This window comes from Malurus melanocephalus, unplaced genomic scaffold (genome assembly GCF_030028575.1).
Source record: "Malurus melanocephalus ecotype Western Australia unplaced genomic scaffold, MMel_1.1 scaffold_1, whole genome shotgun sequence".
NCBI classification, from domain to species: domain Eukaryota; kingdom Metazoa; phylum Chordata; class Aves; order Passeriformes; family Maluridae; genus Malurus; species Malurus melanocephalus.
The window spans coordinates 8,612,709-8,627,704 of record NW_026623233.1 but is presented as its reverse complement, the minus strand read 5'-3'; the positions used below and the strand labels follow the sequence as shown (position 1 = coordinate 8,627,704).

At 39.8% G+C, this 14,996-nt stretch overlaps 1 protein-coding gene across 1 annotated transcript in view; it reads right to left on the bottom strand.

Annotated features, from left to right (window-relative positions):
- Positions 1-14,996, bottom strand: part of TMEM255B (transmembrane protein 255B) — a 62,050-nt gene that overhangs the window by 23,617 nt on the left and 23,437 nt on the right. Inside the window, exon 4 of the mRNA XM_057363673.1 lies at positions 12,306-12,395. Coding sequence (XP_057219656.1) covers positions 12,306-12,395 — 90 coding nt within the window. The remainder of the gene's footprint in view (positions 1-12,305; positions 12,396-14,996) is intronic.

Below are 14,996 nucleotides of genomic sequence, written 5' to 3'. Positions count from 1 at the left end.
CACAGGAGTAATTATTGCAAACTTATTTGGGCTTTCAATCATAAACAAATGAAAAATGTCCATTAAAAAAAAATTATGAACAGCTTCCTTATTGGCTCTGGCTTGTTGGATATTAGGAACTTCTGAGTCCAAGGCCAGCATCATCAATACTGCACTGAGGGAGCRCCAGCTTTAAAGAACAAAACATTTTATACCTCAGTTTACTCCCAGCCTTGGGACTCCCACATAGAGCACATGACCATACCTTGTGGAACCAGAAACAAGGAATTTTTTGAGAACTTTTGGGCTTTTACTCTCTGGCAGATAAATCTGCAGTTCAGTTTTCAGTTTGTAATTTCTGAAGCAGAAATGGCTTTCAGAAAACAATTTATCTTGCAGAATTTCACTGTTATATGAAAAGAGCAGAAATAATACCCTCTGAACTCTGCAAGTCTGTATTTCCAATTATTGCAACTGCTAAAACATCAAGTGCCAGGAAACTAACTAATTAAAATAACAATTTAAAAATTATTAGTTTCCTAAAGGCCTGATCTTAACTTGTGTTGTTAAAGAATCTTTAACTTCCYGGTAGACCAAGAGAATGCCTCAGCATTTCAGTGCTCTTTCAGACAGTGCCAGGGATGCTAAAGAGGCTGCCATTGCATCTCCMTCTCTCTTATTCACTAAGAAATTCAACCCACATAATAAATTGGCTGTAAGCATTTGGCTGGCAGCTATTGGAATGCTGTGGTTGCTACAACCACAGGTTTAAAAACCACTGTGACYCTGAAAGGAAGTCCAGGTGCCAGAAAATAAAGTCATGGACATTATGGAGAGATGATTGAAAGACAGGAATTGTAAAACAAAAACAAACAAACAAAACAATTTTTACATTTTGAATTGAGGAWGTTGGGAAAGTAAAGTTATGGGAAGAAAATGAAAGGTGCTGCTGGATTTGGCAGTGTTAAGTTTATGATTGAACTTGATCATCTAAACAATTCTACCATTCTTTGATAATCCCTACCTATTTCACATTTTGACCATACACCAAGACAGTCTTTTCCAGAATTATTAACAACTTTTATTTGTCACCAAAGTCATATTCAGCTTTTGAATCCAAATGTGTCAGTTCAGTTTCACTTCATCAAGTGTGCCTCTGAGCCTTTCCATTTCTGCATTTCAGCCGTTTTGCTCCCCTGTGATTCTAGTGTTTGTTTCCTGCTTTTTCTTATGGTTTGTCCTGTTGACAGCATCACCTTGACTAACATGGAAAGTTCTAGGCTGACAGAGTGTGCACAGTRCATGCTGGCTGGGACTTGGAAGGGTGAACACTAAAAAAACAAATGAGCCATTTCTGGACTCCCACAGTCCTGGGTAGTGCAGCAGTGCAGCCCCAAGGTTTTGCTAATGCCAAGGGGTGCAATGGACTGGACCATCAGGAACAGAATTATTTCATTTTTTTTTTCTATTTTTTCAAAATTCATCCAATAATTAGCAAACTATACTAAAAACGTTAAGCCCTGTAATTAGGTTTTCACATGCTCTTTTTGCCTAAGCTTCAGACTTGGCTAGTGTGTGTTGATTCAGTTTCTACACATATTGCCCTTGCCTTAAAAGTCAGGGTTCCCAAGTGTGCAATTGGTCAAACCCTGCAGAGMGATGCAGAGACAGAGACATGCCTCTGTCCATGCCATATTGCTACTGTAACTACAGCACATTAGTGATCCCCCGGTGCAAATAATAYATTTCCAGTGTTGTTTAAGCACTTCAGGGGCAGCCCTGGCAGTATCTGGTTACATGCTCTGGGTGAGGTCATGCCATGAGAGCAATTCCTCTCTAGACTGCAGACAGCCCTTATCCTTTCTTGCGCTTCTACATCTGCCTTGCATGAATTTAAGAACTAATCTTCTTCTAGAAATGCTGCACTCCAGCCTAGAGACCCTGCCTATCTTGTCTGCTATGCTGAAATAACCCAACTTCGGTGCTGAAAATAGGAAAAGCAGCTGGTGGTGTTTATAAACTTCATTCTCACAAACCAGATTTACTTCCCATTGTGTTTTCCAAAGGCTCTTTTTAGGATTTCTATTTAATTTGAAAGACTAGATGCTACAGAATCCTCTTCTCTTGATGCTGGGTAGCAGTAGATACTCATTTCAGGTCAATCAAACTGGTAAATATTCAGAGTACCTGTATAATGTCATGGCTGAAAACCACACATGTATGGATCTGTCTCTCTTTATATTTCCACACTGATTTTTATTTTATGTAAATACTTTGCAGTGGTAGCATCAGTCTTACTCTTCTTAATTTTGGTGAGGTTTGTGGTCTTGTATTATTGCTACAGTCAAATGAAAAGCCTTTGAATGCTGAGCTGGCTCATTGCTGGACAAAGGACACAGGTCACTCCCTGATATGGACTGACAGGTCTGCTCTCAGATGGATACAGATCTCTCAGGAGAGGTTAAGATCTCTTCTCTCACTTTTGACCACACTCTCCGTGGCACAAATGTGGGAGGAAAGGCCTGTCAGCCYTCACAAGCAGATGGAGTGCAGTGGAATGGGCAGAAGAAACGGGAGCTGATCCCCCTGAGCATTCCCAAGGAGGATCAGCATCTCCAGTGTGTGCAGTGCTGCTGAGTGCCACAGTGCCCGTCTGCTCGGGGGCTGCTGCTCTGGCTGCTCCAGGGATAGGAGCAATGCTCCACTGAGGAACCCTACTCCTGCTTTTTTACAGCAAATCCCAGCCTGGCACAGGAACAGATCTGCCTTTCTTTAGTCAAGTCCAGTTGGCTAATRTCTCTCAAGGTGAGGCTGTAGACCTTCCCACAAAACCTGCAATAACTATATTGTGTAGTTAAAAGCTGACTTACCAACAGTTTTTACACAAGTTTTTAGTGATGCAATTAGCTGATACTATTCAAGGCTGTAATTTTAGTTATTGCTTGATGCAGTTAGGTATTTAATTGCTTATTATAGTTGATTACTTACATTGATTACATTACTTTGATTATAGAGTTTGTTATATGAACTGATTGCTCTGTCTTGATTGTAATGATGTTGTGCCRTGTGAGTAATTAACGTTTCCACCAGAAAGCAAGGACTGTTTATTCTGTTTCTGGTAATGTAACTCAAATACATGAAAACCTCCTCTATCTTCTTCCTTTTGCCTTAATGCTGTCAGAGCATGTAAGAWAWCAGAATAACAGAATRTTCTGKCTTGGAAGGAACCCACAAGGATCATCAAGTCCAACTCTTAAGTGAATGGAATGATCCTATATAGGGATCAAACCTGYAATCTTGGCATTATGAGCACTGTGCTTTAACCAACAGAGCTAATCTCATATAAATCTCTAAGTGTACTACTGCAAGAAATGTCCTTTTAGAAGACATCAGCCTTCAGACATCTGAAATACTGAATATCCTGCTGACTGAAATGCACAGGGGTTTAATTTATGATGCTCTTCTGGATTTATTTTACAGCAAAGAGAAGGACAAGAGGGTGCACTAAATACATCTAATTGAGCAATATAAATTTATTTATATTGAATATCTACATCTACAAATAAAATGCTGAAGGCTTAATTAACATGGCAGTGTTGATTTTAACTTTCAGGCCATGGCACAACATAYCCTTATTATAATTTAAGTAATATACGGACAACTTAATGTATGAAATTTTTATGTCAGGTATTGAGCAGAAACCAGGAAGAAAGCAGGTGTTTATGCCCAGCAATTTTCCATCAAAGCTCCCTATCATTCCTGTAACAGGGAGACCCCCACACACATCAGCCACGCTGACAGGGCTCATCCAAATAGGAGAGACTGAACAACTATGCAGAACTAAGAATGTAAGAGAGGGRAAAGTCCATGAGAGAAGCCTCAAGAGGAAGGGAAAGACATGACTTGATTAAAGTAAAATAGTCTAAACAATTAGGGAAATAGTTCATTAATGCCCTGACTGCTCAGAYACAATTAGGTTTTCCCCATCTCCAYTGGCTTGTCGTTTTGAAGCTCACATGCATTTCAGAAGATCAGAAATGCTGAAATATATGGCATTCAGTGCTCCAGAGGCAAAAAATCACTGGATATACTTATGGCTGGGAATGTGGAGAGAGCTGCACTGAGCCACACACACAAGAAAATTCTAGGTAGATTCTGTACAAAAAAATTTCTTAACTACGTTACCTTCTTGGAATTTCTCATAAAGGACTTAATAAACACATGACAAGTGTGAAATTCCATAATCTATCAGCAGTGATGCAACACATTTTCCCATTTTAATAAGCTCTTMATAGAGCCATAAATAATCACCCAAATTTTGTTGAATACCTGGGAAYACACTTTCCACAGACATTATGTGCAACTGAATAATCATCCACCCASAGAGAGAGAAACTCCTGCTACCTGATATGATTATTCATACTAATTATGATTTCTTCTAAAGGGTGATGCAAATAAAACCTTTTGCTAGAGAAAATTGCAGCATACTGAAACACCCTTAATTTTTATGCTAGTAGAATTTGATCCACATGAATAAACAATACCTTTTTCTTTTTCTTTTTTTTTTTTTTTTTTTTTACTCCACTAGTTTTGCCACCGAGCTACTGAAAACACCGTTTTTCCTTTGTGAAATGACGAAAAAAATTGTGAAGTATTTTTGCTGCAGGTCATTACTTTCTCTCCGCCTATATATCGGTGTAAGACCTTTGAATTTTTTTCATAGAAAAGAAACATCTACTTGTTAGTCTAGAAGCATCTCTGAGAATAGGAAACAACAAAGGAAATTATCTTCTGCTGGCAGCACATCAGAGGGAAGTATATKATGTTTTTCAGAACTGACTGCAAGCCCTTTGCCCCAGTCACCCACCTTTCTGAGGATTGAAGTGTAATTAGCTTGCTTTGTATGCTTTGCATAAATTCCATCATGGTTAGTGCTCTGCAAAGTAACAAAGTAAAGGTGGAAGTAGGCAACAAATCTCTCCTGATCCAAGCTGGTATTCTATGTTGCTGAACAAATTCCACCGTCTCTGCCACTCACCTGATTTTTGGATGTATAGGAGCCACACAGAGGCAGAAGACTATAATCTGTGGAAACTAAAATACCAGTGTAGTTTTAAATTTGGATTAAATCCTTCTCACTTTCTTACATCTCATATTATTTCTTGCATTAATTCTATGATTATTAGTATCAGTATAACATGCAGAATTTCCCTATGCTATTTTCTTATCTCTGGAGATGATTTACAATATACTCAGGAGAATTCATACCCATCTAAGTACTTTATTATAGTACTGTATTTTAGAAGCAAAGCTAAAAGAAAATAATTTAATTTTCAGAGCCAAAGGAATTGGAAGTGCCAGATTTGCTACTACACCAATGCACTAAAAATTCTGCCTGGTTGTACACTGRCATTGTGGTCTCTGTGCAATAGGATCATGCAATTAAATGGCAGTGGCATTTAACCATTAGCTTCCAAATACTCAAACAAGTGAGTCATTCCCCAAACATTTTCTCACAGTACAAATTTCCAATTTAAAATTAAAAAGTTATCTTCTTCCCTCACAGTTGCTTAATGTAGTAAGGTGCTCTTACTGCATCTTCACAGAACTCTTCCCTCAAATCTGCATTGCTGCAATTTGAATGACCAAAGTAATGACATTAATGGGACATTTCAGTTTGGGCTGTTACATCTCAAAGAGGGGAGCCAATAAACCAGTGTTTRTGCCAAAGGGCTAGGGAATCCTGRACCAATCCTTGGTTTTGCCAATATTGAAAGCATTTGTCCTACACAGTGGGGCAGATGGAAAAGGAACTCTGAACYTCTCCTTTTCCTTCTCGTCAACAAGTGAATTGCTCTTGGGTATCCAAACACAGTGTGTGTGCTGCCTAAGGGTTYAGACATTTCTGTTTGGCTGGCACAATACCAGCCCTTTTCTCTCAGGAGAACAAGGCACAACAGAGAAAAGAGATTTTAAAGAATTTGCAATTTGGCTAAACCTGAAAGGGGTTTCAGGGGAAAAAAAAAAAAAAAAAAAGCTGCATAAACAGGGGGCTTTATCCCTGCCAGTGTGAGAGGCTTGCAAACTTGAGGGAGAATCATAAGAGGTACTCTGAAAAAAATGGGTTGCTATTATGTTTCTTTCCTGCAAAATATCTGGCAACCAAACAAATGCACAGTATCAGCTCCTCTGTAATGTCAATACATTCAGGCTCTATGCGTAGTTCTTACCTGTCTGGAAACAGAGGAATATCACATTGTGGATTTGTGGGTATTAAAACCCTGTATCTGTGTTCTAGATCAGAAAACATTAGCAAGATGCAGTTTTGATGACCAGCTCTTGGATGCACCCAATATATTCTATTTATATGTATTCATATATTTATAAACACACTGAATGTATTCATCAGTGAGTCATCTTGTATGTTATCCAGTGTGTGAGGAATAGCGGTTTTATTCAGTTATGTTCATATTAAAGATTGCATTTCCTTTGTTGATTTGAAGACCAGAAAACCTAGATCAAAAATCTAAAGGTCCTGGCACAACACAGGCAGGTTTGACAAGAGGTAAGAGCTTCCACCCAACTATAAAAATAGGTCGCAGTGGCCTTCTTTTAAGACCCTGCTCTAGAATGACCTCCTAAATAAGAAAGGCTAAATAATTTAATCCCAAAATATGTGCTTCAAGTTCACAACCTCTGGATAAGCTTCATAAGAGCACACAAAAGGAAGCTTGGGATTTAAATATTTCAGTGATGTAGAGCTATCCATAACCTTAACAAAGCTGTTTCCATTATTCATTGTTGTCAAAACTGTGTCTGCTCCATGGTTAGAATCTGTTTAGCATTGACTTYAAGTCACTGCATTTACTTTGTTTCTGTGTGAGAGAATAAAAGCTCTCCAGATAACCTTGGACTCCACAGATGCCTTAGAGAGGCCTTGATCAATTTACCTGTCAACCTTCTCTTTGTTTAATGAAATAAATCAAACTTCTGAGCACAGTTTCTAAAAGCTAYCACTCCAGATTTCAGATTTTTCTTCTCTAAACTCCTTCCAAGTCAATCAGTCCTTGGCAAAGCATCAAGAAATACCAGTCAGTAATACAGCAATGGTCCCACAGGCTATTCCTATATTGCCAAATAAAGCCAGAGACCAAACTCCACATGTTCCCACCACTTTGATCACGCCAAAACAGCTTAGCATTATCTATCTAGTTCAGATTTGGTTTCAAAATGGCTTGTGGGGGTGGTCTGAAACTGTACCTTCTTTTCTACTAGATTTCCTTGTGACTTCTTTTGAGAGGCTTTTGATTTATGTACATCTGACTAATTAACCTTTCACAGGACTTGGCACTCCCAAGCTGTAATGTGCTTCAAGGGAAAAGATATACAAGCAACAGAAACAAAAATAATAGTATAACAGGCTCCAAGTTTTTCTGGCTCTCCAGGAAAATTCTGTTTTGAAAGATTTGCCCTTTGATTTAAAGTGTAGTCAACTGCATTTGGATACAGGAATGTGGTTGCCTTGCAGTACAAAAGAGAAATCTTGGCAGATGGGCTTTAGCTGATTGCGTAGAGAAACCTTCTTTGCTCAGACCCTTGAACTAAGTTCATAAAAATAATTAATTCCCCTTCTGTAAATGGTTGGTACTCTATGAATGGAATCTGTGCTTCCCATTTAATTGTCTGATGCAAGGTCTAATGCTAGGATTAATACTGTGGGATGGTTGACCACTGGCATGAAAATRCATTGGTTACAAACTTAAGCACTCTATAATCAGGGAGATCATCAATAAAACAACTTTACTTCAGTGGACCAGGAGTACAAAAATGGCTACTGAACTAACACTAGTCCAGTTACAAATGTTTAGTACTCACTCTGCTAAAAAAAAGAAAAATACAACTGCAAAGCCTTTCACAGAATCACAGAGCGATTTGGGTTGGAGGAGAACTTTAAAGCCCATCTAATAGCAATGAGCATCTTCAACTAGACCAGGTTGCTCAGAGTCTTGTCYAACCTGACCTTGAATGTTTCCGGGGACGGGGCATTTATCACTTCTCTGTGCAACCTGTTTCAGTGTTTTACCCTCATTGCAGAAAACTTTTTCCTTACATCTAATCTAAGTTGACCCTCTTTTACTTTAAAACCACGACCCCCTGTCCTATCACAACAGGCACTGCTAAGAATTTTGTTTCCACTTTCTTATGAGCCCCTTTGCCACAATCTGGTTTCCATGGAGCCTTTCCTTCTCCAGGCTGAACAACCCCAGCTTTCTCCTCGTGTCTTCATAGGAGTGGTGCTCTACCCCTCTTATTATCTTTGCATCCCTTCTCTGGACTTGCTCCAAGGGGTTCATGTCTTTGCTGTGCTGATGAGGTCTCCAAAGCTGGGTGGGGCCTCACCAGAGCAGAGCAGAGCAGAGCAGAGGGGCAGATAAGCTCCTCTGACCTGCTGCCCACACTGCTTTTGAAGCATTTTATGGTATATGCTATGCCATGATATTATCTTAATGAGTCATACAGGATGGAAGTGGAATTAAAAGTAATTAGCTGTAATTTTGTCTCATGTGGCAATATGGAGAATGCAAAATGCATTTAGTGTTGTTCTCCAGAGAACCTACCTAACTAAATTCCAGTGAGAAATTATTCTTTGAGTCGTGTTTTCTACCATCGGTTGTCAAGGTAACAACCTTGTTAGACATGGAATACAACCATTTGKTTTTTTTCTTCAAAGGGAAAGCCAACAGGCTTGCTCAGAACATTTTCAGATGGCTTGTAGTGTCTAAGACTGTGGCCTGTGTTTTATGCCACGGGCTTAGGTGACTCTACAGTAAAACACAGCGGTGGCCAGCAAAGTGGCCACTCACCCCTGCTGCTGTCCTCGTCTGAGTGTCTGTAATTAGCACGAGAGGCTCCAAAGATGCAGAGAATTGACATCTTTGGCCATTCCATGTGCCACCAGCGGATGGTGTCACCAACTCTTGAGGGCACACAGGCGGTGCTGGCATTGGGGTGCAGCCMCAGGGAGCGGCTGGGAGCCCACAGAGCGCTGCTGGGTGGGCATCCCTGCTGGGTGTGGAGGGCTCTTCCACAGAAATCAGCACTTCTTCATCACACAGAAKGTATTTATAACGTTGCTATTTGTTCCCCTAGGTTGGAGCTGCCAATCTGACATTACTTAATAAAGCAGCTTGGGAGTTCTACCAACCACAGTTCAATTTGCATGAGCATCCCCAGGACCAGACTCCCATTTTCCCATTGCCTTGTCCCTCTGCCTCCCAGAAAGTGAGTCCACATAATGCCTGGCTTATTAAACAGTATTTTCAGTTAACATATAAACAAAGATAAAGCAAATACACCAATTTTAATTTCTAAGCTCCCAAATCAGTAGATAATTACCCAGCTGATACACTTCAGCAGTTCACATCCTGCAATTAAACTATGTGGGTGAAGATCCAAATCTAGGAGTGTTTTGGTGTTCTCTAGTTCAGCTAGCTTCATTCTCAGGTTTCATTTCAAGGTTTAGCACCTGATGACACATTCCCTTTTAATTAATTCCTTAAGCCATCACTATCTGGAGGAAGAAAGAAAATCAGCCAATAATTAAATTAAATCAATGCTACATGGAAGTGGCTTTGCAGAAGAGGAAAGGAGCARCATTGCTTGGTTTGGTGTGCATTTTAGATCTCCTGATGGACAAGCAACTCTGCCTTCCACAGCACCCAGCTTTTCCTTCACAYAATCACAGARTAAACTAGGCTGGAAAKGGCAATTTCCTCACTTCACACCTGGTTTTCTTGCTGCTGGCTAATTTAGGTTCTTCTTGGAGCACAACTGCAAAGCTAAGGATCATGTGGCAATGGTCAAGGCTTTGGTCATGAATAGGAGGTTGTAGCTACTRCAGAGAATGTGCACCTGAGGTGGGACAGGGCATCTCCCCATGTGGTGGGAGGAGATTGTTGAACAATCTCGATTAGCACAATTGGACATTCTCATCTGCTAAATAACAAAATGCCTCAAGCAAACACAAATGCACATAAATTCCTTTTATCACCATATTTTTCTGAAATAACATCACTGCACCTTAATTTCAACTTCAATTTATTTCACTTTATTCTGGTTTAGGCTGGGTTTTTTTTTTTAAGGTGAATTATATCTGCATTATTTTTTTAAGTAAGCTACTGCTATTTTAAATCAAGCYACATTTCCTTCAGTATTCTTAATTTTATAAATGGTGTGATCCAGAGCTTTCTATAAAGCAAAGTAAGTCTTAAATAATTCAAGTATTTATTTTCTGAAATACATCCATTTCCTGGAAGAATTTTTTGTCAATTTCATGCCTTCTTGGAAAGAAAATAAAACAGAGRAAAGTATTTTATTATTTTCTTCACAGTTTTATAAGAGCAGGAGAAAATGAGCAACAATAATAGCCTCTGTTCCACTGCACATATTAAGAAAAATCTGTAATTATGTAATTTGTCCTCTTTACATCCTTCCCATCTCAAATGAAGCTAAAAACAAAATTTAAAAGGGGACACATTTCTTATTCCAAATTGATGCAAAGAATGTTGTATTTGTTGTCAGTCTGAAGACTGCTTGGCTTCAGCTACCATTTCTCACAAAAAGTTTATGGCTTTAGCACAGACTAGGCAGGAATTTGTCCTTTCCCTGACTGGAGGACAGTTTAGCCCAAATCTTCAGCAGTTATGCCCTAAAGGCAGTGGACAAAGTGGCAACAGCACAACCCAGCTCTGAGAAAGGCTGGCACTGCCTGCAGGGAATGGACTGAACATGGTGCTGCTGYTCTTCCTGTAATGAGCTGTGACACAAAGAGGATGTAACATGGTGGCAATGACACCACAGTCTGCATGGGACATGTTCTTTTGATAAGGCCCCCCTGTTACTGTAAATGTAATTGGGAGCAAACTAACACTCTCATCCCTACAGACTTTCCCAGCTGTGTTGGTCAGAGAAACTTGGTGATGCACACCTTTACTTCACCTGATCCTACACCAAAACCCCCAGTGACACATCCAGRTGCTTCTTCCAGAAATGTGACTCCACCACCTTCCTGGGCAACTTTCTCCAGTGCTTAACCACTCTTTCAGTATCCAGTCTGAACYTCCCYTGGCTYGATTTAAGGCCATTTCTTCTCAAACTTTCAACTGGGACATAGCAGAAGAGACTGACCTTCACCTTGCTATAACCTCCCGTCAGATAAATATAGAGAGCCAAGAGCTGCTTCTCCAGACTAAAAATCCCAGCTCCCTCAGCCAGGACAGGTCCAATAATTCGCTAAGTGGCACTGATTTTCCAGGCCACAACCACTGATTTTTCAGGAGCAGGGAATCCAAATAGGAATTTGCTCCCCTCCTCKTTTAAGCAGCTCCCATGGAAAGGCTTCCTGGGCTTATGCTAATCAGAAACAATTAAACCARGTGTCATCCAGACCAGCCACAGGGTAAATCCAAGAAAAAGCAGGACACATCAGCATCATGCAGGGTCTGTACAGCATAAAACATTACTACAATCCAGAGCATTTACACAGAGCACACYTCAGTTCTTTATACCAATGGATGTCTCATATCTTGTGCAATGCATGTGAGGCTCTGAAACCCACATTTGGTTTAAAGACTTCTTCAAYTGTAGTAAGAAATAAATCAGTTTATAACTTTATGCTCCAAGTGATCCAAAGCCTAATTATTCTGAGGTATTTGCTAACAGAAATTCAAGTAAGATTCCAGTGATGCCAGTGGAGTTATGCTGCCCCTCAATGAACACAAGCAGAAAGATGAGCAGCCCATGGTATTTCACAGCAGACACAGAGACTCATACACCATCACACTTGCTCTATTATATAGCATACTACATCTGACCTCTAATGTCTRTTAACATGTATGACTACTTAGCTCCTGATGATTTTGGAAATCAAAGGTCAATGAAAAGCTTGGGTTTAGGTACTCTGTCACAAAAGATAGAACAGCAAACAACACATTTCCAAAATGTAAACTGATGTATTCAAATCCCGTGGGGTCTTCTGGTGTCCATCACCATCAGGTGTGTTCCAAATCCTTACTGTGCCCACAAGGAAGAGGAGGGCAAGAGGAAACAAATGCTGGTATTTGTTGAAATGTCTTCCTTTTCTAAGCAGATGTACCTTTTAGCATACCATTCATTATGTCATTATATCTCACCTCTATTTGGAAGCTCCACCAAGAACTATCAAAACCCCTAATATACTGCTGAATATAAACCAAGAGAAAAATACTTTCCTGCTAGAAATAACACAAATAATCAAAACTGAAAGATGACAAAACCACTGTACTTACTATATGTCGTGCTGCGAACACTCCATCAACTATTGCACAACAGAAGGCTGCCACCACACCAAAGCTGATAAACACGATGGAGGCCACCAGCTGAGAAGAGAAAAACAGACTGAGCAACGTTTTCAGTATAATTCTTCAAGTAAAACAATKACTCCAGTTTTTCTAGTATTCTTTAAAGATGGTTCCTGCTGCTGTAATTTGCTTCAGATCAGTGTCAGAATGACAGTCACCCACTAGTAAAAAGGCAGAAACACTTGATGCTGAATTGACAGACCATCAAAMCTATTAGAAATGTTTAAATCTTTCAAGAGAAAATTAGGTCAGCTGCAAGACTTAAATTCAATGATGATTTCTTCCAAATCAACCTAGAAAATAAAGCAGCAGTGCTTCTATAGGGACATGACAAAAAGTCATAATCCTGTTGGCTCACATAAATCTTCATTACTTTACTACATGGTAATATTTCACACCAGCAGATAAAGACATCCTGAGTAAGTTAAAAACTAGCCTGTGAACTATCAGAAATCTTTTATCATCCCAAATAGCTTATGCCACAACAAAATCAGAGATCCACAGCACTGCTACCTGGACACACAGGTCAAAGCAATATCACCCAGCGGGAGATAAGAGCTGTTGGTGAATTGGCAAAAAGTAMAATTTAAAAACAGAAGAATCCCAGTGCTTTCTGATATGCTCCTTTAATCTCTCATTAGCCCATGTCTCATGCAATCAGAGGCGAGTCAGCACTGCCACGGGGATTGCTGTGGAATTGGAATCCTCAGYATGGGGAGAAAAGGGGCACACAAAAGTGGCTGATGGTACTGGTTGAACTTGGGAACCTGCTGCAYTCCCCTGCATCTTGCAGAAAACCCAGGAAAGCACTGTTGGCTGCATCWGCCTTCAACCTCTGCTATCCTGTGACTCTCCTGTGTGGGAGGTCATGTCTCATGAATTCAGTTGTCTAAAGATCTTGACATGGAAYTAATCAGATGAAGAAGTCTATGGACTCMTATCACTGCAGAGCAGTGAGCTGTGCTGCCTGGTGGCAGCTGCATTTGCTACAGATCCTGATCTCTTTATTTGAAAAAGYAGCAGTGTTTAAAAGTTCTGATTAAGCCATTACTGTCTGATACCTCTATCTTGTTTTTCAAGTCATAGCAGTCAATCAAATAATTAGTGGGCCAAACCAGGTGTTTCTAAATTGCCTGAGCTCAAGATGAATTTACTGGAAGTTGACCTCAAGGTGGCTTTTCATTTCACACGTGAACAATTTATTGATGATCTACAATCCCCAAAMCAACGTGTCCCACTCATGGAGATAGCTTAAATCACCAAATGAGTGTGCTGGCCTTTCAGCTGAACCTTCTAGCCATAGGAGATGACAGATAAAGGTGCACAGTAAATCATCCTATAGACAGGAGCTCTGGAGTTGGCTTTGCACTCCTCAGTCATGTTGGAGATCATCTACCCTTCCAAGGAGTTGTTTGTGAGCCAGAGCCTGCTGTTCTTATCCATGGCTACCAGCAACTACCCCACTGAGCAGTCCCTTTAGAGGCAATACCATTTCTTGACTGAAATAATATTTATTATGATACCAAAGTTGCAGAATGTGACATTGAGAGGTTTTTATGACTTAAATCACCTTATACATGTATATTTGAATGATAAAAGCAATAATAATACATGAACACAACTAAAAAAAATTCCTTAAAATAAGATTACATATTCAAATCTCTCATTGCTTATAAAGAATGTGAGAAACACAAAAAAAAAGTATAAAATTAATTACTGCTGAAAATTTCCAAGACAACCAAATGAAGAGCTGTTGTAAATTCAAAAGCAAATTTTCCTGAGTAGTAGGCGATTGCTGGAGCTGTGYGTTCACAAGTCTAGGACTGTCTAGAAAGAAAAGCAATGCAGTTCATTKAAAGATAGAGAATGCTTGTTGACAGGTAAAAGAAATAGCACTTTAAAAAAAAATAAATACTGATCCATCTCATCATCTTATCTCTATTTTCAACAGCATTACGTTTTGTCAGAACAGCTATTCAATATTTATAGCAATATATTTGACCAGTTATTCAAGCAACTGTTTTGCTCTTGCTGTTCCATTGGTGAGCAGCCAGGTTTCTCTACAGCTGTTGACATCAGAACATGTTAACTGCTGGTTCTTGTATAGAATACACTAATTTGAATATTTACAAGAGAGCCACTAAACAATTATTAAACACTGAAAATTGTACTGTGTGAGCCTAACAATCGAACCCAAAAGGCATCTGTTTAACAGAGGGATTTTAGCAAATGGGAGAGCAATACAGCACACAGAATGAGAGACTTTTGTACACAGTATAAGCTGAAGAGCTGTAATCTACCGTCAGCCATGTCACAGAAATAGGAAAACACCCCAAAATGCAAAACTAGTGAAGGGCTAGACTGTTAAATTCTTGCACGCTGCCTTCTTTCAGAAAAGACATGCAATTTTTTTCCAGWATTTGTCTTGGACAACCTCCATCCTTCAGCAGCCACAAACCACCACTTCCTGCACTGTCACCCCCTGTCCAAGMGAGACTGGTGAAGGCAACAAGGGACACACAGTGGCCACAGATATCGGTCACAGACTCTTGTTCAGCTGCCAGAAATGCACCTGGCACAGGGAGTTGACTGCTATTTCTACCACAACAATTCCCATTT